At 42.8% G+C, this 26535-nt stretch overlaps 2 protein-coding genes across 3 annotated transcripts in view; one reads left to right on the top strand and one right to left on the bottom strand.

Moving 5' to 3' along the window:
* The first annotated feature begins 1255 nt into the window (after positions 1-1255).
* On the top strand, positions 1256-17362 carry LOC309441270 (uncharacterized protein). The gene is made up of 10 exons (XM_082055896.1): positions 1256-1658; positions 2015-2074; positions 9258-9337; positions 9453-9520; positions 10276-10355; positions 11149-11227; positions 12735-12805; positions 13650-13770; positions 14642-14828; positions 15152-17362. The coding sequence occupies exons 3-10, from the start codon at positions 9258-9260 to the stop codon at positions 15834-15836; spliced, it is 1371 nt and encodes a 456-aa protein (XP_081912022.1). The 5' UTR covers positions 1256-1658; positions 2015-2074; the 3' UTR covers positions 15837-17362.
* Positions 17363-19834: 2472 nt separating this feature from the next.
* The window catches only part of EPB41L5 (erythrocyte membrane protein band 4.1 like 5), a 59865-nt gene continuing 53164 nt past the window's right edge, over positions 19835-26535 (bottom strand). For both annotated transcript variants that reach the window (XM_082057209.1, XM_082057210.1), the window contains 3 exons: positions 26341-26382; positions 25815-25948; positions 19835-24992 (listed from right to left, as the gene is read on the bottom strand). In XM_082057209.1, coding sequence (XP_081913335.1) covers positions 24935-24992; positions 25815-25948; positions 26341-26382 — 234 coding nt within the window. In that variant the 3' untranslated portion in view covers positions 19835-24934. The remainder of the gene's footprint in view (positions 24993-25814; positions 25949-26340; positions 26383-26535) is intronic.

Here is a 26535-nt window from a genome sequence, read left to right as displayed (position 1 = left end):
GTCACTGCAAAAGGCTGCAATGGGCACTTGTTTTTCAAGCAAAGCTTTGGAGCAAAGGTAGGATACAGAGAAAAATCACAATTTACATTTTCTGAAACCTTTTTCCAGGCTTGCCATTTAGAAAATAAAAAATATCGAGGGGTGGTGTGTCTAAATTTAGTGAAGCCTTGATACTTTTCACATTGATTGGACTAGAAATGGAAGGACAACTGGCACAATCGCATCCATCCAGGGTGCAGACCTCAAAGGATGAGCCAAAACAAAGTGCTCCCTGCAGATACATGAGGATCTGCCACCTCCTGTTTCTGGTGTGGACAACATAACAACGGAAATAATTAATCTTTTGTTTAAATAAAGCATTTGGGGAAAAGGCTAAAAATAAACACTGATTCATTCCTTGTCAGGGAAGTTTCTCGTGTCAATTATCACATTGTTACTGCTGTTTTTAATCTAGTCAGATGGCGAGATTGGCAATCCCTTCTGCAGGGGCTTCTGGGTGTTATTTTGTAGAGAATCTTGCTTGAAGGACTGATTACTGCTTTTATGGGAGCCAGTGGGAGTTTGGCCACAGTCCTTCATGCATGTTAATTTGAGGGACTTCCAAATGTTAGCTAATGATCTCAGAGTTCTTTTTATGAAAAATGTGTGGGTTTGTTTTGGGGTTTGAGTTTGGTTTTTTGTTGGTTTTGGGTTTTGTGTGTGTGTGGTTTTTTTGGTTTGTTTGTTGTTGTTTTTTTCTTTATTCCTAGCAGGAGGTAATTATGAGGGTCTGGGGAACGTTCTGCACTGGCCTAAAGTCCTATCAAGAAGACTTCAGAAGCATGTATTGCTACCATACTCAGCTATATTATATAATATACATTATAACTGAAGGTATTAATATTATTCACATATATTATTGCATTACTATGGGCTGGGTGTATCTGTTGGCCTCTGCAACGATAACTTGAAAAAACAATTACACCCTTTCTTTTTTAGGAGCAATACTAAGGAAAAAGTAGTAGCCTCCATCCCAAAGCAGGAAAACACGTCAACATGTAAAACAGAGGCATGTGTGGGTGGGGGAGTTTAATTCCTGACTGTTTTGTGAAGCTTTATGTAGCTGTAAAGGAGAAACACAGAAGAAAAAAAAGCAAACCTCGTGGAAGCTGAAGCAGATGAGCAGAAAGCCAAGGACACAAGCCCAAGCAAGCACTGGGGCTGTGGCTCTGAGGAGAGCGCACAGAGAGGCATCCTTGGGCTAAACGCTGACTTTAAAAGGCTTGGAACTGAGCGTAGAAACAAACAGCCACTCTCTGTGCTCCCCCTTCCCACCGCCAACACCAACAAAAAAAAAAAAAAAAAGAGAGGAAAAAAAACAAGAAAAAAGTTTGTTTCTGTTTCCCCGTGACTACCAGGCACTGCCGCAGCAGCAACCGCGCCGCCCGGCGCTGCGCACACCCGCAGGACCCGCGCCGCCCAGCGCGGCCCCGGGCACCACCCGCTTCCCCCGGGGGACCCGCCGGCGGACGCGTCCGGTCCTGCCCCCGCTCCCGGCGGGCACCCCCGGCTGCTCCCGGAACCGCTCACGGCCGAGGGACGAGCCGCGGCGGTGCGGGCAGCGCTGCCTGCGCAGGCTCGGGGCGGGGGCCGCGCCTCCCACCCTGGGGCCCCGCGAGGTGAGAGGGAGCCCGGGGAGAGGGCGGAGGCGCCCGGCTGCTGGCCCGGGGAGAGGGGCTCGGTTCCGGTGGCCGGGCGGGACAGGCCTGCGTGCCCCTGGGCCCGCCCGCCGCAGTGCCCGGCGCCTCCGGGCGGAGGGTCCCGCTCCCGCCTGAGCGCTGGCGGCCCGGGCATCCCTCCCTCCCTCCTCCTGCAGGGTTGGGGTGGGTGCGTGCGCCCGTTTGGTGACAGGGGTGCGCAGGGCACGGTGTCCCCCTGCGAGGGCAAACCTGAGGGGAGGCAGCGGGCACAGCTCCTGGCCAAATGCCGGCTCATGCGACTCTCATTTTTCCTCTCTTTTTTCATGCTCTGTCAGGACCAAACCGCAGCTGAGGTGGTGAGCAGCAGCACCTGGAGAGGAGAGGGAGATGCGGAGGTGAGAGCTGCCCAGGGCAGGGGGGGCCCCAGAAGGTGGTGAGGGCACTGACCAGCTGTAACACACACACAGCATCACAGGGAACACTGAGCCAGCCTCTCAGCACACATAGTTGTACACTCACACAGCTGTGTGCAGTTGTTCACAAATATGTTTTCATCCAAATGTACAAAAGGAAACAAAGCGCAGGAAAGGACGGAAGCGGCGTCAGCGCTTTGCAGCCAGGAGAGCGCTGGGGAAAGGGGACCTGTGGCTTCCGCGGCGCTGCGCAGGAGGTCTGTGCTAGGGCCAGCCAGAGCTCTTGGGTTCTTGCCTCTGATTTAGGAGATTCACCACCCTCCTTCTGCTTGCTCCTTTTGCACAATCAAAGAGCGTAAAGCAACAAAATGCCTTCTACCGAGCAAAAGACAAACAAAGAAATGCAACCATCCAAAACCCAAGCCAAAGTGCATCTGGCTTGGGATGAATACTGGACCACGTTAGCTGGGAGTGACGATTTTTCAGAAAGCCAGTCTCCAGTCAAAAATGGACCCTGTCATTCGCAGTCTGAATATGAAAACAGCTTGCAAAACATTTTTTCAGGCTTCTAACAAAAGAGTTGGTCCTTCTTTTGCTCTGGTATCTAGGCTACATTGTGCAGGCTCATGCGTATCACTGGTTTTATTCACATGAGTAATTCCATTTGAATTTGGAGCGACAACGTGTATGTGTAAAGTTACTCTTATGCTTTCTGTCTCCTTTATATATTGAAATTATGTGGGTTTGGTTTTTCTCCATTTTTTGGTGCAGCCCAGTAACTGTTGGCATCAAGGTTATTGTGAACCATCATGGTTATTATTACTGTTTGCCTGCCTGACACCTTTGTTTTCCTTGCCAGACTAAAATCCAGCTATTCCTCTCTATGCAATCTATTCCAGCTCTGCAATTGTATCATCTGGTTTTGTGCAACTGTTTTTCACCTGACTCTGTAAATTCATCTTCCCTGTAAAAGATCCTTTTTGTAGTCAGTTTTAACTCCAGTCTTCCCAGTTGTGCCATACGATTCTTTCTCACGCAAAGTCTCTCATGATTTCTCCCATACTGTGTAGTTAAATTCATACTGATTCTAACATGATATCTGGGTGTTTTAATATTTGCCAGCTGGAACATTTTATTATTCTCATTGCCAAATGCCCTCTCTTTCCTCCCTCATATTTCTTCAAGCTACAGCTTCTGCTGTTCTCATAACCTTATATGTCTCCTCTATCCCATTGCTCCATGTTCATCTAAGGGCAAAATGTCTTGGAGACAAGAAAAACACATTGTTTATCTTCCATAAGTGTGGCATTAAGCTGTAAGTGTGGCTGAGTGTTTTATTAGATGTTCCTTTTCCTCAGTCAGGGAATATAAAAAACAAAGAGGTAAAATTCAGTGCGTACTTGTTTCCTATGGAAGATAATGGCTTTTCGCTGGTATACTCTCAGCTGTCAAGTATATACTATAGTACTCTCACTCGAACCTGAGGAGAGTAAGCAGACTGGGCAGCCACTGGCTCCTTTGTCAACCAGAGTCTTTCTTCCTAACCTAGAAAATTTTGTGAATTAGCGCAAGAGGAGTGTCCCTTAGGAAATAAAGTATTTTGAAGTTGTTTCAACAGCAGGTCATGAGCTGTCAAGAAGATGCATTCAGTCACACCTAAGTACAGATTTATGACATTGACTCTCCAGGGCATCTGCCTACTCTGTCTTGAAAGAATCCAACTAGTAAGTTTTTCTGAAATCCCCAAATGATGCCTTTTAGGAACACTGAAAACTGCTGTTTCCAGGGGGAAGGAGCGATGTCTTATGTATTGGAGTGACCTGTTTCCAGGGGTGACAGTACAAATTGCTTCCAAGGAAAGGGTAAAAGGCCAAATACATCTTAGACTGCCCTGTGAAGATGGTGGGAGTTTCTCATTTCTTTTATCTTGAAGTGTGAAGACCAGGAACTGTACTTCCTCCCTCTGCCATATCTAGAATTTGAAAAATGACCTGTTTAGCTGACATCCAAAGAGCCATCTTGCCGCAGTGACACTTCAGAGTCAGGGTGTCTGTCCCAGTTATTACACGTGGTGAGGCCACAAGAGAGAATGAGCTCTTGACATGCCTGTGGATGGAGTCAGCAACATAAGGTTTGAAAATCAGATTAGATTTATGTAGTATTAAGGACCAAAAAAACCTGCCCAAACCAACAAAAAAAAACCCCAAGCACACTCACATTGATTATCAGTATAAACTTTTGATAGGCATGGCTGGTACACTGGATTTATATGTCCATAATGTGCTGTCCTTGTGCCACCTACATATGTGTATTTCAGGAAGCTCTTTTTCAGAAACTGCATTCAGAATTGGGCTGCAGTCAATGGTTAAGTGCAGTCCTGGAAGTCATAATTAACAGATTACCTTGGGAGATCTACTTCTCAAAACAATAAATTATTATTTTAATAAAAAGTCCCTGGTCTTCTTAAAAAAAACAAACTCAAACAAAACTGAAATTTTCATTTACCAAGGAAAATAAGCCATGGAAGCTAATACAGATGTATTTATTTTTTGTCTGTATTGTAAGACGTCTTTCAACATAGTGGCAAAGGAGATTTCCTGATTCATATATTAGAGTTGTATATAAAGATGTAACAATCTCAGATATATTTTAAGCACTGCATTATTTTCTTCCAGAAATCAGCAGCAGCACCACCACCATTTATGAGAAACAGATTAAATATTTACTGTGTTATCCCAAACCAAGTTGTATTTGTTTACTTAAAAATGAGAAATACACCAAGCACCTAGAAAATACAACTGGATATATTTATACTTCTTTATTTAATAAATTCTTCTATTTATTGCTATTTAGGAACTTACTTTTTAATAGAGATCAAGTAGTGCTACACAGTAATGAACAGAAGGATTTATCTTCTGAGTGAAAGATTCTAGAAAAAAAAACACAAAGAAGAATATATTAGTAATGTCAATTTGCAAAATTTAATTTTGCAATTATAAGCAAGCATTTTAATTTATTATGAAATTGCAAAATTAGAGCTTTAATATTAATGTGATTGGAATTGAAAAAGCACGGTAGCTCACCTGCAGAGCTCCAGGCCCGGGCAGAGCTGCTCACAAGGAGAGACTCGTGATGCTCTCACCTGCTGTGCCATCAGGGTGCCAGTGTCCTCGGTGCTCTAGCACTGCACACTCCAGAAGTAGTACTTACATATATAAGTTTACAGTATATAGAAACTATAATTATACAAGACTGTTTCAGAAGAGTTACATCCTTTGAAACACCTGTTCAGAAAGCATTCTGAAGCACTGAAAGAAAACAATGGTAAAGTTTAAGAATACTACCCTTAACTTGTTAAAATTAAGTTATTTAATATAAAAGGCTTTCATATTTTCCATAAATTTTTATTATGTCCACTCTAAGCTTTATGAAGAGGACAAAGGTGTTATTGTTTTACTTGAAAGTACCTGTCATTTCTCCGAACCCTACAGTCAGAAGGGAGCCGTGTCCCTTGTGTTAATTTGTCACTTTACAAATCCTCTTTCTGTCCTTCAGCTCCCCCCTGCAAAAACAAACACAGTGCTCCATCTCCTTCCCTTCGTCTTGATTCCTTCAGTTGTGCCCTCAGTCACACAGTAACTGCATGTTTTACAACACATAGCAAAATGACGCCCTTATTTCAATTCAGAATTATAATAATGCAGAAATATTACACGTATTTTATATTCCCAAAGCCATTCTGGACTTTAAGGTTGAAATTCTGAAGCTGAGCATCTCTGAAAATCAATTACTGTGTTTTGAAAACAAACAACTACTCTAGAAACAGTGCATAATAACTTGAATTTAGGAAATAATAAAATAGCAAACCTGAGGGTACTAAAAATCTATCACAAATATTATAGTAAAGCATTGCAAGTAAATGTGATGCACTGAAAAAAGCTCTGCCCTCTAAACTATTCTAAACAAAGTGGTTTTGTTTTTTAAATCTAGTAATTCGTAAGTGCCTTGCAAGTCTATGGTCAAAGTTTTCTCCATATCCATGCAGGCAGTCCTGTGGGAACATACATGACAATAAAACCACCACAAAAAGCAGGGTTTGTAAGAGAAGTAGAATTGGGAATATCTGTTGTTATTTTTGAAGAGCAATAAAATATCAAGTTGCCTAATAAGAAAATACAGTGTTCTGCACATACAGGTTCAAGAGTTGAGCTCAGAAGACTGGGTCGCTAATAGAACAAACAAAAGATTTCCTACTTTTTTCCCCCAACACGAGTGGCTTCATATCTCATTATATTTCAAAAGGCTCAGTCCTCTTAAATCTGGAACTTTTCTGAGTATATTGAAAACAGATGGAAATGAAATTGGGGGACCAAGGTAGGAAAAAAGCTTTAATATGATATATTTAAGTAATAAATAAATAAATAAATCATTTGTCTGGGAAACCACATCTAATAGAAATCTAAAGAATTATATAATGAACATATAAACTACATTTCCTGAAGTAATTCTTGTCTTTCTACATTTCCTGAATTATGAAACACTAGTGTGGCACCGTTAATTGATAAGCGCTCTGCTGTAGTTACCAGGCTAATTGCAGCTCTTTAGGTCCTTGTCTCACAGCTCCCCCGGCCCTTTCACAATTGGGATTGATTGCACAGGAGCCGTTTTTAGAATTAAATGGCAGAAGAGTTTGGAGTGCAGCAGCCATTTTTTGTGTGTGCCACAGCTGCTTTGGAAAAAGAAAAAAAGTTGGTTAAAAATGTTCTGAGTTGCCTTTTTGGGTATTTTTTTTGAAATTCTGCTGAAGTTAGAGCTTCCTCTTGGATAATTGGTCTTGCTTGTACCAAGTTGAATGTGAGGTCAGTGTTGCATGACGCAGAGGGTGACATCGTTCTCAGAAGAGCAGCAGTTTTTCTTTGGACTCTTCAGGTAGATGGTAGCTGAACTTTGTGGAGTCTGGTTCTGTAGAAAGGCAACCCAAGACTCAAGTCTGGAATTTAAAATACCAGTGATGAAAGGCAAGATGCAAGATTAACTTTGAAGGTGTTTGGTGTTGTTTCTTTGTTGTTGTTTTCCTTAACTCTGAAATTAATCAGTTTGTTAACTAATCTGTTTCAGTGATTGTGGGTGCGCCTCAAAGAATGCTTTACACTGGGCGAGTGAATGGCTGTGATTGACAAGGGCCAGTTGATGCCCAGAAGGTGTGACTGGGAGGAGATACCCATTCAGTTAATCCCAGATTGGGTGTTTGTTATCCCATCCTGCTCGCCTGCCCTACACAGAGTTCAGCTGGGGCAGATAAACAAGTGGACAGGGTTTTGTTGCTAATCTGCTGTAGGAAATCAGGTCTGCCCTCTTCTCTGAATGTTTGCATAACAGGAGGCAAAGTTTGTAGGGAGAATAACAAACACAAATATGTAGGAAAAGGAGTGTCCAGTTTTATAGCTAGAAAAAAAACCCAAAACTCAAGGGGACAATCCTACTTTACCTTTGTAAAGTACTAATAGGAGAGACCTATAACCTTTTTCACATTAAATTATAACAACAGTAGTGATATCTTGGACCTCTCACACAGCACCGCATCAGCAAATTTAAAGTGTTTTACTAAGGAGGTGTCTTTGTCCCCATTTACCTGTGGAAGTAAACAGATAAATTGGCTTCGGTTACACAGGGGCTGGGCAGAGTTAGGGAGAGAATCTGTGTTTCGTGACTTCAGCTGCTCAGCCCTTTTCAGTGAGGTGCCATAAAGTATTAGGGATTTACTTACAGACCTGTAATGTGTCACCGCTTCATAGCTGCCAGTTCCCCTGGAAAAAAAGAGATTCACACCTTTGTAAGTGCCCCCAATCTTGTATTCTTCCCTTTTCAGAAAATGGCAACTTTTCATTGAGATCTAGATACTTTGTACTCTCTATACCTACCCCTTGTCCTGTAATCAGATAAACACAGGGTGAACTGGGCTTATTTTGACATTCACTAACCTATATATGACTAAATAGAGTTTTTCCATAATGAACTTCAAGGCACAGTTCATATGTCTTAAGTTCTACTGTGGCAATGCATATACTAGGAACAATATTAGGATATTAGGAAAAAATTCTTCAAGAGTTGTCAGGCATTGGAACAGGCTGCCCAGGGAAGTGGTGGAGTCACCATCCCTGGAGGGGCTTAAAAGGCACATACACAAGGATTTTAGGGACATGGTTTAGTGCCAGAGTTAGGTTAGGTTATGGTTGGACTCGGTGATCCTGAGGGATCTTTTCCAACTAAAACGATTCTGTGATTCTACAGTAAAAATACTTGAGTGAAGATCTAAGCAAGAGGTCTTCACTCCATCTGAACTGGCCATTGCTGTATTTCTAAGTAACTGCTCTGGCCCAAAGAAAGTTTAAATTACCGTTTGTGGGAAACAATTTACATTTCAAACTTTACCTGGAAGAGGTTTCTGGTCTGACAGCAGCATTGCTGATTTTATGCAGGATCCTTGTGAATTAACCTGGGAAACGGAAACTTTTAATATAAGGCTTCTCTTGAATTTGGCCTAATGCTGATTTTGTGTGTGCGCTTCATAAAATAATCACTGGCCATTATATATTTTAAAGAGGATTAATAGAAGAATGTTGTCCCTGGCACTTGTCTTCACAGAACACAGTGACATCTTGTGGCAAGTGAAGGGATAGTGTCATTTTTTTCCAGATGCATCCTAATTTCAGCTGATTTACAGATTAAAATCTAATGAAATTCTGGACAACTGCTAATGCATTACTTTAATCTGTAATATTCACTCTTTTTGAATTTTGGTTTAAGTATAGTTTGGTTTAAGTACTTTTTCATCCTGAAAAAAGACCGAGCTTTGGTTTCTACCATGTTGCAAATGTAGGGTATTGCAGTTCATCACTCCAGCTTGCCGATGCTCTTTGGAAACTCCCAGCCCCAGGGATGTTCCTGTCCCAGCCTCACTGATTCAAGACCCTGTGAGCCAGCACTGCAAATGCTTTACTTCATTTAGTGTATTATCGCTGATGGCCAAAATTGTTCAGGTTGCTTTTGACAGGAATGAAAAGAAAACATAGGAAACTTTTAATCGTAAAGCAGAGACTTTTCTGTATTTTCATATTTTTTTTTTCTTTTTGTAACCTGAAACTATTCTTTTGTCTTTGTACAGATGAGGCAGGGTTTAAGCCCTGTCCCTGGTGTTTGGGGACCCTGCTCCGACATGGCTGTCCTTTGCAAGTTGATACTTGGGTAAGGACCCAGTTGTCAGCATGAAAGGGAACACTGCACACTGTGACGGGAAATCTGCACCCCAAAAGCAGCCCTGTCCCTGCGATCGATATAAACACGCTTGCATTATTTGCAGAGGATTTCTTTATCTCTATGGAGGGCGCAACACCACCAGCCTTAGGGATTTCTGGCGATACAACATAGGTAAGTTTGCCCCTTCATATGTATGTCAGGATTAACGAGATTCTGCATCCAGCCATCATGAAATCAGGGATATTCAGTATCAACAGATTATCCCCATTTAAAGTGCCTCCACCAAAATCATGGATAAACTGCATTTTGTTCATTAGGCACAAGGTGTGTGTTCGCTCCTGTTGCAGGTGTCCCACAAAGTTTAGGTTTCAGTTCAGTTCATCCCCCCCTTTTTTTGTCCATAAATACTGAGTAATTTAAAATATCCTAGTTCTAGCAAGGGATATCAAAAACAGCTTTATTGACTCTTTAACATAAGAATTGTTTATGCATGTGAAAGTGCACAATATCTTGTAAGAATGTATTAATAACATACTATGAAATATTACATTTTCTATTTTTTTTTTACTTCCTGTATGCCGTTCCCTGTTCAATTGTTGTTACTGGAATAAGGCACAGAATTGTGCTGGGGTTCATGCGCATAGAATAGTTGGGGTTTGATGTAGGTTAACAGTATTAGCATTAAAATAAAAGCAGTAACAAGATCAATTTCTATTACGTTTAAGTTTGCTAAATAGAAAAATGCATATATGTAATTTCGGGGGAAGTGCGTCAGTCTTCTGAACGAACGGAGAGGAAAGATGACAAAATGCTTCATGTTCCCCCAGTGACTGGCAGTGCAGCCAAATTCAAAGCCGATTTTTCACCTTTCCCCTGATGTTTATGTGCTGAGTTATCGCTGTCTTAACCTCAGCTTTGGTTTATAGTGAAAAATGAATGGGAAATGCTGGACTGCTCAAGAGACGGCCCAGAAGAACTGGAAGAACATTCGATTGTGGCTTATAAGGTAGCAGACCAAGATTTATATTGTCCATATCCTAATTTTTTTTTCATATTCTACAATGAAATAAACGTCATAGATCATTACACACTGCCATACTGTACCCAGGGAATGCTTTTATCTCAGTGCAATTCTATATGTAGCTGTACCAATGTTCTGGAATGTTTTTGAATAAAGTGTCAGTATTTTAGCTTTGCAGCAGTGTGCAGTTCCCCCATTTCCTCAGTCACATAATCGTAATACAAAATAAAGACCTTGGCAGCACATTCTTTGACTTAGTTGTGTAGTTGTAACAGTTGCTCTGAATTAATTTGCATGATAAGCTACAGCATAAAAACATTCCCTTAAGAACTTGCATAGAAGAGGGACGGGGGAGTGAAGGCAAGGAAAAATTACAGCTTTGCGTGTGAGGGGCAAACAGAGTGTAGGGTATCAGGAGCTGCAGTGCAATGAGATATTTCTATAAACATGCATAATGTGATATTACCTGAGCAAAGCCTGAGAGCTCCAGATCCACCCCCCCCCCGCTGTCCCAGGCTGACGAGGCAGCGAGCGGCTCTGGGACCTTAAAACTGCAGAACGTTCAGCGGGGTTTCCTACGGGGAGAAGGTAAAGACATGATTAAAAAAGTGGGTGACTTCTTATGATTGCCTCTTGAGTTGTTAATAGATCATCATGTGCATTATTCTCAATGTTATTTTGGTGAACGCGGCTTTTACATTTTAGAATTGTTTTAAAATTATTTTTATGCTACAATATATGCCTACCCGTGAGTGACAAATATTTTTACGTTTCTCAGGGCATCCTGTGTATTTTTGGTGGGATGGTGGATTCTGCTTTCACGCAAGCTAAAATTCCTCTCTGGATATATGACACTGGTATGATACACAATATCCAGTCTCTTCCATGGGACATTCCAAGTCCATAGGTACTAACAAATAATAAGAACCAAACTGTTTTCTGATGCTTGTAACATCGCCTTCCTGAGGCTTTACAAGAAGTAATGTACGTAAAACTGTGTGCACATTTCCCCCTTAAAATTAGACTGTTAAGCTATCAAAAAGTCGGCTCTTTAATTAGAAAGAATTTTATGGGAAAGTTTTATGTATTTTAGAGTCTCAGAATTTCTATTCCTCCCCCTTTCCCTCTGAAGTTTACTATTTGATCATAATTGTTAGATATAATATTTAAAATTTTATCATTATATTATGTAATTTTTAAGAAACAAGCTCTTTGTTTTATTATGGAAGGAAATAGATCAGTAAAGTATATCTCATTCTGTGTTTTTACTGAAGAAAGACGTTAGCTGGCAACAGCAATTATGGAACAGGAAAAAAACGTGTAATTAAATGAGAAGGTGGGAAATTAATATCAGTTTTTCATAACACAGGGGTTTTTTATCTGAAGAACAAACATTTGTGATTTCTTCTAATAAAAGCAGTACAACAATTGAATGTACTAGCGATGCCATACACTATATATTCTCGCTTTGGAAAACTGTGTATAGTAATGGCTGCTTATTTTAATGTCAGATGAAGGAGAGAGGCAGAGATTGATTTCTTTCTGAGCTGTTAGATCTTGTGGCAAGACCAAAATTTAAGTTTCCTGGCCTTTTCTGCTGCTTGACTGTGACCTTAAGTCACTGGCCATTTTTTTTATTCCTTCCTTTGTTTTCCACCATTTGTCTGAAATACCTGCTGGAAGAACAGACAGAATATATCTCATAGGAGAAAGCATCTTATTACTCACAGTACTTACCAGTGGAAACTGGGAATGAGTGATTCAAACTTTGTTGGGGCCTGTTTTTTCATGGTCATTATTTAAAATCTTTCCTGGCAAGTGTAGCTTTTACTACTGTAAACTTGTGCTGCTTTCTCATTCCACTTCTGATGGTGGGTATCTCAGATTTGCACTCTTTCGTGGTGATCTCCGATCAGGGGGTTTTGGCTGTTACTTGAGGACTACTTTTAATGGATTTGTGAAAGGGAACAGGAACAAGGCTGAAGGCATAAGGTTTGCATAAGGTTTACATAATAAGCAGAAGCCATACATCCATCGATAAATCTGAGCATTATGCAAGTTCAGAAAATGCTGAAAACCACACATTATTTTTGCATCATGAAATTTAGCCTTACGAAACAGGAAATACAGTGGGGTGTCTCCATGATTGGATATCTGAGAAGGATACAGCAAAACCATTTAAATAATGTCTCCTGTAAGTCCCTTGGCACTCAGTGGGAAGGGGGTTTCTTCATGCTTGTCAGTGGAAAACACCAGGATGAGACTGAGTTGAAAATTAAATCTGTAATTTGAAAAATTAATATTGGAGGAGTGTCCTCTTGTGGTTTGCGATATAAACTGCGCTTTATTAAAACAATCCCCTAGATTCTGCGAGATGGACAGAGTGCCGTACCGTACCAGCAGAGACTGAGGGAAGGAGCCAGGAACTGGTGAATGTGTGAATCAAATGCCTGTTGCTTTGTTGATTAAACAGATTGCTTTGAAATATGTTCCCCCAAACAGTTCCAATCTCACCTCTTCAGAGATGTGGCTATGCTTTATTTCTTTGCACTTTCAATAACTAAGGCTTTTTCCTTCTTTAAAACAGCATTTTAAAATATTGCTTTTAAATTTTAAGTGTTCTTAAGAAGTCATTTTCTCTACTCCCACTTCTGTTTTTCTGAAATCCTTATCAAGAAAACATTGTAAATGGTGAATTGCACCCACACATGTAGTCTGTGCTTTTAAAAGTAGGGTAGTGAAAACAGATTGACAGTCACACTAATACATTTTGAAATGTGAAGTGCGGCAGCATTTTTCATTTCTTTGGTCTGAACACGTGAACTCACCAAGATACAGCCACTTCTAAATGAAACCTCAGTGGAAGCATTTACGTCTTGGCCTTATGAGCCTGGTTTTGTATCGCTGCATGTAAAGAACGACTCACTTTTTGCTATTGAAACTTCCTCCTCACAATGTTTCTACACTATGAAATTGCACCAAAAAATTGTTAAGATTTGGCACAGTTACTACTGTGGTTGCCCGTGTTTGGTGGAGGAGTCAAGAGAAGGCTTGGGACTGCGGGGCCATTTGGGGGTGGGGGAAGGTATTATACCATTGATGAGAATTGTTTTATGTACAACAGATACAATGGAATTATGTATCAACTCCTTACATATAGAAGTAAATGGTTTCTTGTAATTATCCTAAACTGAATATAGAGAACATGGCTCCCCCCAGAAATGGGCTTGATGACTTGACCTGTGAACAGTTTTTTGTTTCATTATCAAACTGTTTTAGAGCTCGGCACCAGCCAACAGGAAAGGTCACAGTGCAGTCGTGTACCAGTCCAGCATGTACATCTACGGGGGATACTTTGGCATCAGGGGCATTTCACAGGAGTTCTGGACTTTCCATTTTGGTGAGTGAAAAGCACGGGAAGGTTTTGATCCGCGGCTGCTGCAGGGACGCACGGCTTGCTCTGTCGAGAAAATTCTTATCAGTAAAACTGTTCTAAGTTAGTTTTGGCTTCTCTTTGGCAGCATTTGATGATGAATTCTGTCAATTACATTAATTCCCAACTGAAATTAATTAGATGGTATTATACTGGAAGAAGTTTTGCAGTATTTGCCAGTTTCAGAACTAAAAAATGTTTTATTCACTATTGGCTAAATTCTTCAAGGCTTACTGAAAACTTCCAAATGCAGAGGAGACCCTGACTTCAGCCTCTTCTTGTCATTTTCTGAATCTCAAATCTTGAACTGACCGTGGAGAGCCAAACCTGACAGGAGATGGTTTCATTAGCATATTCATTGCTAATCTGGTGTTTGCAAACCAGATGATTCCCAGAGACTCCCTAAATGGACGGCTTTTGTTATCTGGTGGCCATTCAGTCGCGATTTTGAAATGAATGATGGATTTATCTCATCCCTCACTCCCTCACAGGGAGAATAAGCACAGACATTAATGAAGGATTGTTTTTGTTGACTGATTTTTCTCTCTCATGGCCAGGGAATCATCTTTCCGTGTCAGAGTTAATGAATTAACAAAGCCGTAGGAAAAGCTGCTCTGTAAATAAAATTTCCATGACATCTGTCATACAGCATCTGACATTTTCATTAAAACTTTATTTCTAAACACTTTTTCAGTGTCAGAATTTAAGCTGTTTTATAATAAGCTTAGAGCAGAAACCCTTCTTCTACAACCGAATAGTTACTTGATGCTTGAAATAAATTCTTTCTCCAATACTAGGGTAAATCTAGTGCATCTATAAATTAATCTTTTGCTTTCAGACACAAGAAGATGGGAGCGTGTTTCCAGCCCACCTCGCAGTCCTGGCCCAGGACCTCGGCACGGCCACTCGGCGGTGGTTTATCGCACGGGCATGTACCTCTTTGGAGGGCTGATGGGGCTGAGCGAACAGAAGGACTTTTGGAGGTGGGACTTTGTGAGCAGCAGCTGGTCCAGCCTCAGAACAAGGTAAACGATACTATTTGTTACACTCGACACAGAAAGAGAGAATGAGTCTTACCGTTTGGTGCAGCGTGCGGGCAGACGGGGAGATGTCGCCCTTCCGGCGATGGTGGAATTGTTCGGATCACGACGTGGTGCTGCTGCCGGCCCTGGCTCTGTGCGGAAGAGCTGTTGGCAGCGCATTGAGGCAGCTGTCAGCAGTGCAGCTGTGACGTCCCAGCGCAGCTGTTCGGCCATCATTTCTATTGAGGCGAAGCAAAAAGAGAGGCTAAAATCAGTGTTAGTTTCTTGTTGGTCTCCCCTTAACTGCTGCTTTCTCTTACATTTAGCCAAGGACCTCCTCCAGTGGTAGGTCATGCTTCGATAGTCTTCAAAGACTCTCTGCTGATTTTTGGTGGAGGCATTTCAAATTCCAGTCCTCAGGGTGACCTCTGGAAGTATCATTTCCCTACGCAGACATGGAAGAAGCTTAGTAGTACTCCAAAGGCAAACTTACCTCCTAAAATGTATCACTGCATCTTAGGAATTGGTGCTGATTTCCAAACTACCTCAGATTTCACCGCTCCGTTCCCCAGCCGTTGGAGAAGGCAGCAGCAGGATGGTCAGCAGCTGGTGGCCATCCCGACACACACGCGCTCGCGCAGCCTCTTCCGCCAGCAGCACCGAGCGTCCCGCGGCGAGGAAAGCGATGCTGTGGAGATGAAAACCTTCAGCTCGCCGCTGGAGCCAGGGGGCTTCTGTGCGTTTCAAACCACTTCAGAGGCAGAACTAGGCCCAAACAGAGCAACAGGCCTTTTGTCAAAGGACAAGTCTCTCCGTCTGTTCGTCTCTTCAGAAGAAGAGACTTCTGATGCTGCTCAGACTGTGGGAGGAGAGGAGGGAACCGACTGCCAGCACGCAGCTGCAGTGGATGAAGTTTGTAGTGGTACCAACGTGCTGCTGCTCCTCGGGGGTAAACCTTTATCCAGCTTCTCCGAGATCTCCTTCTGGCAAACAGCGTTTGAGAGCTTGTGACCGCTTTGATTGCAAAGTAAAAGAATAAATTTCCACCGACGTGCCAGTAGGTGGTAAACCAGCCAACTGCTTGCAGCTCTCTGCAGTTTCCTATCAGCACACCGGGAAAAAAAAATTAAACCTTCTCATACTTGCTGTAAAAAGATTTTTTACAACGTGAACAAAACCTGACGTATATTTAAGTCACAACTTGCTCATAAGTTACAATTTCTGAGAGGAGCTTGCTGGAATACTGCTCTGTTACTTTTTTCTTCTGGTCAGTTAATATCCTTTCAAACTGCAGTGGCTGATGCAGCCTTGAAAATCAGAACTACAAGTATCCCCTTCTGGCTCCGTAACTGCCATTTCAGGCGCAAAGCTCGCTCATTTTGCACTCACGTAAGAAATAAATACGCACCCATAAAACTATATTTAAATCAAGTCTGTGCGGGTTATGGTCACATTTGAAGGGTTTGATAAATCTTAATGGTAACATTTTCTAAGAGTCTTGTTTTCTTGAAAGAGGGTTCTTTGCACAATGTATTTGCAACATGAGATGGCCTACAACAAAGAAGAATCTTCACGGACAAATTGACCAGGGAAATCTAGAAGATAGTCAAGGATTGCACCCAACCCCGAGGAACCGAACCTGCAAAGTCCCTCTGGAAAAATCACGTGCAGCATCAGAGCAGAGGAAGAGCATCACACCGGGAAGAACAACGTAGTTGCGCAGTGCACGTGAGGTGTCGTGGCTGAGAGCAGGATACAAAGGGTTTGATTTCCTGTTGGGGGGCAAGATAGGAAAAAAAGAGGCAGGCTGGACAGGAGTGGCACAAACCAGAACCTGTTCTGCTGGTAACTCAGATTTTAGCCACAAAGGGGTTTCTGCTTTCCCAGCTCCATCTCTCTCTGTTTTGTCAACAGACACAGTATTTGTTACAACTTTCCCCTCTATACTAATAAATCCTGAGTTCACGTACTGTTTTGTTTGTTGAAAGGAAAAAGTGCTTTTCTATGAAAGGAAATATTGCCCAGTGTTCCGAGCATTTATTTCCACAGAAGTTATGAAGATACTGGCCTTCTGGCTGAACTTCAGCTTCTGTAAGAAGAGATGCTGATGTTTGAAATTAGTGGAAAGTGTAATTGAATACTTCTGAATATTTGAAAAATATCACTTTTCAAAAGTTTCATAGGAATAACGAATTTTAAGTGAGAGTATTTCCAGATACTTTCATCATCTCTTCACAAGTACCTGTCACATGGATCCAATAGGAAAATGATAGATGAGTTTGCAAAAAGCTACTTAAGAGTTATTTGGACCTTCTGTGACCTCTGTAAACAGGATTGTGTGCTGCCATGTAAATAAAGCCTGCTGCATTTCATATCAGTGTGCGCTCATTTTCTCAGCTTTCATGACTTTAAAATATTTACATTTTCAAAATGAACAAAGAGCTTACATTTCTGCAGAAGGAACATGCTCCCGCAAGCCCCAGTTATCTTATGGCACTTCAGCCAGACCGAGGGCTGCCCCGGCTTTTAAATTCTCCTCCAAGAACAGGGAATTGCCCATGTAGAGGCAGAATGTTCGAAATGGACTCCAATACAGCAATTGGGCTGAAAACTTAAATCAGCAGCGTGTTTTTCTTTTGCTGGCTGACACGTCTGTTTTGGCGTTATCCAGAGAGCGCTGCTGTAACGTACGGACTTTTACCTGGGATTGACGAGGGAAGGAAACTGAACTGGGAAGGGCAACAATAAACCAGTGGTGTTCCAAGTGGCCTCCTGGCAGGTACAGGTATCCCAGGGCTCTGAACAGCCCCAGGAAAATGTCACCCAGGCTCTCCCACTCCTTTCTTCCTCACTCCCCCAACTCTCTTCCCTTTGGCAGCCCTTCAAGGCGTTTAACATTACCTGGAGCCAGCGCAGGCAGGACAGGAGCCAGCCCAAAGGCCACGGCTTGGCACGGGGAGGAACAAGCAGCTTGCGGCAGGCGCCCATCTCCCCCGCTCCTGCCCTGGCCTCCGGCACAGCGCCGGCTCCTGCGCCCTGGACATCCTGAGCCTCCCGCAGGGACACGATGCTGCGGGGTCCCCGCCGGTGCCCAGCCCCTGTGCAGGGGCTCCAGGAGGGGCTGTGGCTGAAGGGAGGGGGCTCAGGGCTCGCCCGCAGGAGGCCGAGCTGCAGAGAAGCCCCCATAATGCTACGGAAGAGAAAGGAGCCCCACCCTGGCAGCGGGACTCTGCTCCAGCAGACTCACTGGAGCCACTGGAGGCTGTTTCTCCCTTTGATGGCTGGTTCCCAGGTCTTTAAAAAACGGGTGAGCTCAGGCTGGAAGGGATGGAGTTTGAGATGCAAAGGAACTGTGTCCCACAGCCACCCAGCAGCAAGAGTGCTCCTCTGCCTGGCACCTCGGTCCCTTCTAGGCACGTATGGCTCATACTTCAGATTCTGTCCTAAAAACGGTACCCAAGACCTCCGCACGCAGCCCTTGCTTGTTCCACTGTATCACATTTCATGAGTCATCTTCCCTTTCAGAACTCAAATGGTGATGTCAACTACACTTCACAGGGTTCTGGGAAAACCTCGAGTGGTTTCAGTCCTGTTTTCCTGGTTCATTTTTATCCAGCGCAGTCACCTATTCACAGAGGAAGCGTCTTTGTGGATGCGGTTGTGATATTTCTCCATAACTGTAGCAGTTAATGAGAATTCATCCTGGGCTCCAGTGAGTGACTAAAAGCTGCTGCCATCTGAAAGCTCGGTGGTGGCCTGCATGAAATAATGAATGGAATTACTCCAGCTAATGGCAGCTATTTAGGAAGAAAACAAACCACCTCATTTTTGGCTGGGCACAGACCAAAGGTGCTGCCACTGAAGCGAGCTGCTTTAAAATGTCTCTGAAAACAAGGGAAGCTTGCAGGTGTTTGATATGCCCACAGTCCAATGCAATCCATAGAATAAAGGCAAAAGGATGCAGCGTTCTTTGGTGATCTCATCTCAGACATGAGATGCACTGTTGTATCATAAATGCACAAGAGAATGAATCAATCAAGCCTTAACTATCTCAACAAACCCATTGTCTTTAATCACCATTTGGTTTCTGAACATTAAAATGCACAAATGGCAGAGGGATCTTCTTTAAAATGCAAACATCTAAAGAAGGGTTTTTAAAGTAATAATAAAATGTAAACTAAACCTGTTGCATTGTTTTGAGTTATAAATGGACTTGAACAATTCAGTGACTTATCACAGGGATCATAATTTGACCTACACAACAAACAATGCCACAAGAGAAACTACTTTCTCTGAGCTTAGTCAATGGGATGGAATTATTTCCCTTCCTTTTGATACTTTCCCAATTTTATTAATAGTTGAGAAATGAAGATGATCAAATTGTTTGGCTGCCCTTTGCTGCCACCTTAAGCATTTCACCAAAATTGAGGGTTGGAAATAACCAGTTTCTTTTAAACAATCACCAGCACCACTGTACGTCAAAACAGAAGGATCCTGTGAGCACTGGAGATAACAAGCAGGATTGCTCAGCTGACCGGCACTTGCTTCTGGCTGTGTGTTGTGGAACCACACCTGGAAGTTCAGACTTCCTTTCTGGCCACACACCTCCATACTATGATTTTCAAAACCACTGAACACCTGCCAGTCTTCCTGGAAAACCTCAGCTCTTTCAGAAATAAGGCATTTAATTCTCTAGCATCTATCTGCAAGCTTCGATGCCACCTGACGTTACACCTTAATCAACAATAAATTAAGTTTACAACGTGGCCTGCAGTTTTGACAGCCCAAATAAGTTCACAAATGTCTCTCCAACTCAGGTACCTTCTTAGCACAGACAGAAAATCACAGTGCCACAGAGCGTTAACGCGCTGCCAGAGACCCCATCACCCACCCCAGGCCCGACCAACCCGCCTTGTTGCTGCCCCACCAGCCTGACACAGCCCTGCTTAAAGATGACTCTGCAAGACCTTTGCACTGATGTGGTGTATTTAAGACAAAACTACAGTACAAATATTTCAAGATTGTATTCGGTGGACACAAATCACAGTTTCTTGTTCCCATACACAGTTTCAGTTTCAATACAGATCTCAGTGCAGTGCCTACAACAGTTCATATATTGCTGTGAAACAGAAGCAAGAGGGTGCACTTTGTTTTATAAAAAAAGCAACAAATAAATTATACATTGAGAGCTATTGCCAAGCTTTACATATAAAAGGTAAAAATACAGTAGTTAGTGTGGCTTTAACAACAACAACAAAAAAAATCTATCTAAAAAAATATTCTTACATACTTTAAAAATCAGTTTGTCCAGTTATAGGTGTGGGGGTGTGTGTGTTTATGAAGCAGAGTGCTCAAGCCAAGCAGTACAAAGGAGGGGAATTTTGTCAGGAAACCTCGCAGCTCCGCAGGGCCGGCACCGCTGCAGGGCCAGCACCCGCTCCCGCTGCGCACACACGTGCGGGGCCGCAAAACAGACCCTGGTGCTCCCCGGGCTCTGCCCATCGCTGAGATCTGCCCCGAACACTGTGACAGGTCCGTGCAGCGCTGAGTGTCATGGCACTAGTGCAGCGCTGAGGGACACGGACCAGCGCAGCGCTGAGGGACACGGCACCAACGCTGCCGCCACCCCCGTGGCTGGGAAGGGCCCTGGGCTCCTGTCTGCGGTGCTGCCACTCGGACCAAACACACCCGGGTTACACCTGCATCACTGAAAGGCCACCAGCATGAATTATTTTTGGTATAAAAGTTACGATTGTCCAGCTGCATTTGAAAGCTGTGACGTTACCGTATCTAACAGCTACATAATTTACTACAGCTTTCTAGAGTAACAAACACTCTATGTGCCCAGACAGAGCTTTAAACGCTCACTGGCCGTGACACAGAGCTGCTGTTAACACTTCATCTGCAGATTTGGGTTGTACCAGAAAATGTTCACAACGTGAACAACACATCCAGTGCTGTCTGTGCAGGGGATGCTGATCCCAACAGTGCAGCTTTGCTTCACGAAACAAGAAGGGGCAAAGGGCAGAAAAAGGGGCCACGGTGAGGGGCTGAATATAGTTTGTGGAAAAGGACCCGAACATAACTCTTCACCTGAGCTCCTTTTCTGGTGCTGTAAATGTTCTTGCCAAAGTTGTGTCCAAACAATTGTCCAAAACCTGGCTTTTACACCACTGTATTCAACAAAGTATACATGGAATTTAAGTTTAAAAACAAATACATTCAAGCTAGTTCATTAACCATGACTGATTACCAGGTTAAGTAGTTATGTCATATGACTTCCCAGTATTAGATCCCATTACCACTGAAGTAGAGATTCCCTTAATTCAAGCACACGAGGCCCTGAGCTCCCACATTCTCATGCCCATTTAAAAATCTTCTAAGACCATCACCACATGCTCAGAACACGCATTGTCTGGTCTCATCCTGTTACAGCCCATAGGTGAAACTGAAACGCTGTTCTAAGATTAATCAGTTTGAGATACAGGGTGGGGTTTTTTGTTATTATAAATGTTAAGATTTCTATAAAATCTTTTACTCCAGTCACTTACGGAGTGTGACTGGAGAAAAATCACTTTTATTTTTAGAACCACCCACTTTCGGTTTCAGTTTAGCGTTTTTTAATTACAGAGTTTAAAAGCCTCCATCTCTGATCTGCACTGCATGTGCACACAGCAGACAGCTATGAGGCCATTGCTGAAGACGGGCTGGGACAGGCGTTAGTAAGTCAAGGGGGGATAACTCTGTTAGGAACAAAAATCAAACTACTTTTTGTTCTTAAACCAGGGAGTCAACTTTTTCCAAATGACTGCAAGAGAACAGGCATTTATTCATTTCTGTCAACTCTTAAAGTGTTCAAGTGGTTGGCAGATCTGCCAACATCCCAGCACCAGATTCACACAGACATTTTTAAATCTCTTTAAATAAATACCAAAAAATAAACTCTGAGAGGGTAATTGGACCTTACAGCCAATCAATCAATGGTCTAGCAATGGTAAGAGAATCCCTTTTTCTCAGTGGCACACAGGCATTAATACATTATGACACCAGCTGTAGGAACTATTATACCTATTTGCGTTTGATAAAATGCAGGTGATGAATAAGGCTACACTACCTGTTAGTCAGTCATGACACAAAGTGACACCTGTAGTTTTAAAGTAAAACAGTGATGCCAAACTCCAGGATGTTCGGATACCCACTGTTGGGATCACATAACTGAGGCACCTGAGTCTCGCCAGGCTCCATATTTAAACACTGATTTGGAATAGCTAAATAAGCTACACTGAGCTAAATGGAGTGGGTATTTGCTTGAACTATCAAATATCACTGGAAAGAGTTGGGTTTGCAGTCCCAAATCTAATAGAAAACATAAGTCCCCAATTTAGCAGTTGAAAATGTTAAATTTTAAGGTTTCAAGTCCTCTGAAAATGGAGGAAAACCGTGCCCCTTTGAAATTTTTGTGTGTGCCACATGTGTGTAAATAAAACATACCCCTCCAATCGCCACCACCCCAGCCGTGCTAAACTAACAGCTGGCTACCTGGAACCGTTTAGATTTTAGGAGGACCCACTCGCCACACATGTTATTTACTTGTCATTTGATGCACATGAGTGCTCAGAGGAAATCGAGGGATGGTATTCAACACGCAATACTGAAAAACTTCTGTGATTCTACTTTTGCGAGGGATTCAAACTAACAGATCACAGACCTCCTGAACCTAACGGGAAGAGTCAAATATCAAACATGCCTCACAGAAAACGCTCCTGCATTCTGTCTATTTACAAACCCAACACATGGATCGGGCGAACGCCAGCTTGGCTGCTGAGCAAACACATCAGCAGCATGTGCCAAGTTTCCCCGCGCAGCCCCAGCTTTGTACTAGCAGGAAGCCAGAGCTTCCCTTTTGCTGCAGGAACTTTCCTGGCAACTGTGTTATTAATCCAAACTAAGATATTTGGTATTTGAATCGGGAACCTTCTATGTTTTAATATGCAATAAGGCTCAGACTTAGAAGTATTAAAAAAAAAAAAAAAAGCCAATACTCAACTGGAATTGACAACAACAGAGCTGTATTGCTGGTGAGCAAACACCCTGCCTGGTCACAGACAGCAGCCCCCCAGGGCTGGCAGCGGGAGGAGTGGGAACGTGCCCGCCCGGGGCTTCAGGCGCCAGCCAGAGCGGGGAAAGTGCCTGTCACCAATTCTGACTCCTGATTCTTGAGGCAATGGCTGCAACTCACTGTCTGCAGAGTCGCTCTGGTATGTCAGCCCAAAGAGTTTCCCATGGTTTCTGTGTTTCTCTATTAAGGCCTCGGGGGATTTGAGGAGCGGCAGTTGGCCATCTAAATGCCACGTGGCTTCTTCCTCAACACTGTAATTCAGCATCCTGCAAACAAGAGCACAGGAGCAGCACAGAGAACGCCCCAGTCTGACAGACACACCCCGGTCTGAAAGAAGAGCCCAGTCGGGCACCAACTCACTTGCACAACCCACAGTGGTTTGGTCCAAATCTCTGTCAACACCGACAGACATGCACACAGCCAGTGTGCAACAAAGAAGTTGTGCATACAGGTTTCAGAATGGACTTTCACATTTAAAATTGTTTCTAAGAACCAGGTGTATAGAAATATTTACAAACAGAAGCACTATCCAGAAAACATCCTCCAACCCCAGTCGTATGTACAAACCTCTTCCTAAGAAAGACCGATCATCAATTGCTTCATCTGTGCTTCCCTGCTTGGACATGCAGAGTCATCACTGGGCTTCTATGTTTCTTGTCCCTCTGACTCTGCACTGACCTTATTCCCAGGCTGCATACCCACACGCTCACCTCTGCATGTCTACATGAGGATCCTGCTGCCCAGGACTCAAATGATCTCTTAGAACAGAAATTGTATCCTGTACTTCACCTGAGCACCAGCTGGCCTTCACAGGCTCCATGGAGCATGCTCTTGCAAGAGCTCCTACCTTCCTTCTGCAAGAAGTGAACTGCCTACAGGAACTTTTCATACTCTTCTCCCTGTTTTCACATTATTCTATTCTTTGTTCTACATATGACTATTAGATGACACTTAGAACTTAGGATTTGAGGTGGTGTTAAGAAGTGCGCTAGTTGTACCCTCATGCTGCTAACATACCCAGTAAGTATTCCCAAAGCACGGCATCTGGAAACGACAACCAGAAACAGTATGAACAGAAACAAGAACATTCTTTTCCTTCCTAGCCCTGTATGACAACAAAACTAACAAATAAGCAGTTCCTGAAGTAAGCTGTACTCACACCTTCACTACTTCAGCATTTAAAACATACATATATCTAGCCTAAAATGCATGTACTTCAGCTGTATAGGAAATGAAATAATCAGCTGCAAAATGTGGGACCTCTGCCGTAGTGAGCTAATGCTGTGAGCTGTTTGGCAGGTGAATTTTCCTTTTCCTGGTTGCAATGAGCAGCTCAAATCCAGTCCACGTAGTTGGTCATGGATGAACTAGATTTTCATTCTTTCCAGGTACTCTAACAGGAGGTACAAGGATTATTAAAGGGTTTAAGGCCAAAAAGGAGAGTATGTGTTGGTAAAACAAAGGAAAGAGAGGGAACAATCACATAGAAGCAAATGTGCTTGGCCGTATGAAACAGTCACCACTGTGAGCACTCATCCACAGTGTGGCCACGAGGTGGCCCTACGAGTCCTCCTCATGGTTCCAGTGTTCACCTACACAGGTCAGGGACATGATGCTCAGACTCTGCACAGCCAATGTCACAGTGAACGCTTCTTGTTACCACTCGAGAGGCAGCACAGGGTACGTAAAACTAAACCCAGTGTGAGTGGAACACAACTAGATTATTTTCTTCGTGTTCAGAACTAGCTCCAGTGCGGGATTTCCCTCCTCCTGAGGGAGAAGATCAAACCTGCATGTGGTTTTATATCCCAGTTTAGACTGTAATTCCAGTTAGATTGCAATAAATGTAGAAGTCTCTTAACAAACCAGCTGGCTGTTTGATTCCCATTCAGCAAGAGATGATCCCAAGCAAGTCTTTTGGAAGGATCCCTTGAAGATACGTTAGAAGATTTGAGTTTTTACAGGTGGGAAGGTGCAGAAACTCCTCCTTCTAGAGTTCAGTGGTGAGTAAACATTTTGTTCTTCCTGTAGCATCTTCAGTAACTGGGCTAAAAGGGAAAAAAAAGTGGCCCTGTAAATACACTCCACCAAGAAGATCTGCCATGAGGGTTTAAGAGAGATGAGTATTGTTCCACAGAGCATTAACAGCTGTTCCCCTCGTAATTTAATAAGACCAATGGACTAGAGCAGAAGAGCAAACTGAATCCATTTCAGAGGGTGCAGCAGCAGCATCATTGCCATGTGCATCTGCATTGTACAAGGTTCCCTGGAAGGCCTGATCGTCACGGCCATTGTTCTGCCTCACCGGCATGGCAGAATAGAATACCAAGAGGGAAGGTTTCTACAGATGCTGTTCACTGACTTCCTTACAGCTTGGAAACAACTGGGGGACATCCCCAACACCCCTGCCAATCCTCTTGCAGGTACTGGAACACTGTAAAAAGATTTCTCAGAAAATTCATCTGTACCATAATTTTACTCCAGTACTAAAACATGTTACCATATACAGAAAGAAACTGAAGTGAAATGATAATTAAAATCCATTAATTGATTTTATAGCACTTATAATAACAGGTTTGTCTCCAACTCCAGCCAAATTTGTATGCTTTGTTCCTTTACTTACTTGAATTAAAAAATGTTTTCTTACCCTTCAAACAACGTTATGTAAAAATACACACACATCAGCTGCTCTGTCTATTTATAAGATTTCAAATGCTACAAAGTGAGACAGAACGATAGTTTATAAGCCCAGCAAAACAAGGCACTGTGTCTAAATGACAACCTTAGCAATTTAAGTGGAAGTAGTTAAGAGCACATACTGCCCTTCCACTCCACAGACACTTTTGAAGTGAGTGCTGAGGAGCCCTTACCTCGCAGGGCTATCAGCCGTCTGCTGGGATGGTGGCAAACCTGTTGCCACCAACAGAGCCTCCGTGCTGCCTCTCTCTGTCTTCAGGGCCAAGGCAACGTCATTTCCCAAAGGCCCATTGGAAATCAGTCCAGTCTGAATTGCAGAGAATGAAAAAGGAAACTGAAATAAAAACCTGTCATGGCAAGACAAGCTGATTTTTCAATGTGATTTACTTATAACAGTAAAAACTAAGATTCATCAAGTTCCAGGGTGGGTTTTGGTAAGTGCAAGTTCTTAAACTTTATGGCATTTAGTTGGAATGTAACACAGCAAAAAAAAGAAGTTTAAGTATTAACAGGATATTTATGTTGTTTGATTTACTCCAGCTGAATTAATTTGCCTTATTTTTGGTCTGGTACATTATTTTCTGGGCCTTCAAATTATTACAAATTATTATATTTTACTCGAGTTCCTGTTTCTTAATCATGACAAGAGCTTGCTTTTTTTTTTTTCTTTCATTGTTAAGGAACAGTCAAATAACTCACTGGCACTAACCACCTCGGTGTTATCATGGGCTGGGAAGACACCTACAAAAAGCAAACAAACGCTCATTAGAAAAGGTTAGAAGTAGTTGAGAACATTCTTGAAACAATATTGCCTCCCAAAACAACACTGCCTCCCAAACTGATGCTGGATATTTGTCCATCGCCAGTGTTTGAACCACTGCAGACAATGTGACC

Source organism: Streptopelia decaocto, assembly GCF_964273445.1.
Source record: "Streptopelia decaocto genome assembly, chromosome: 6".
Taxonomy (NCBI): domain Eukaryota; kingdom Metazoa; phylum Chordata; class Aves; order Columbiformes; family Columbidae; genus Streptopelia; species Streptopelia decaocto.
The sequence above is the reverse complement of the archived record's forward strand: the minus strand, read 5'-3'. Positions and strand labels throughout refer to the sequence as shown.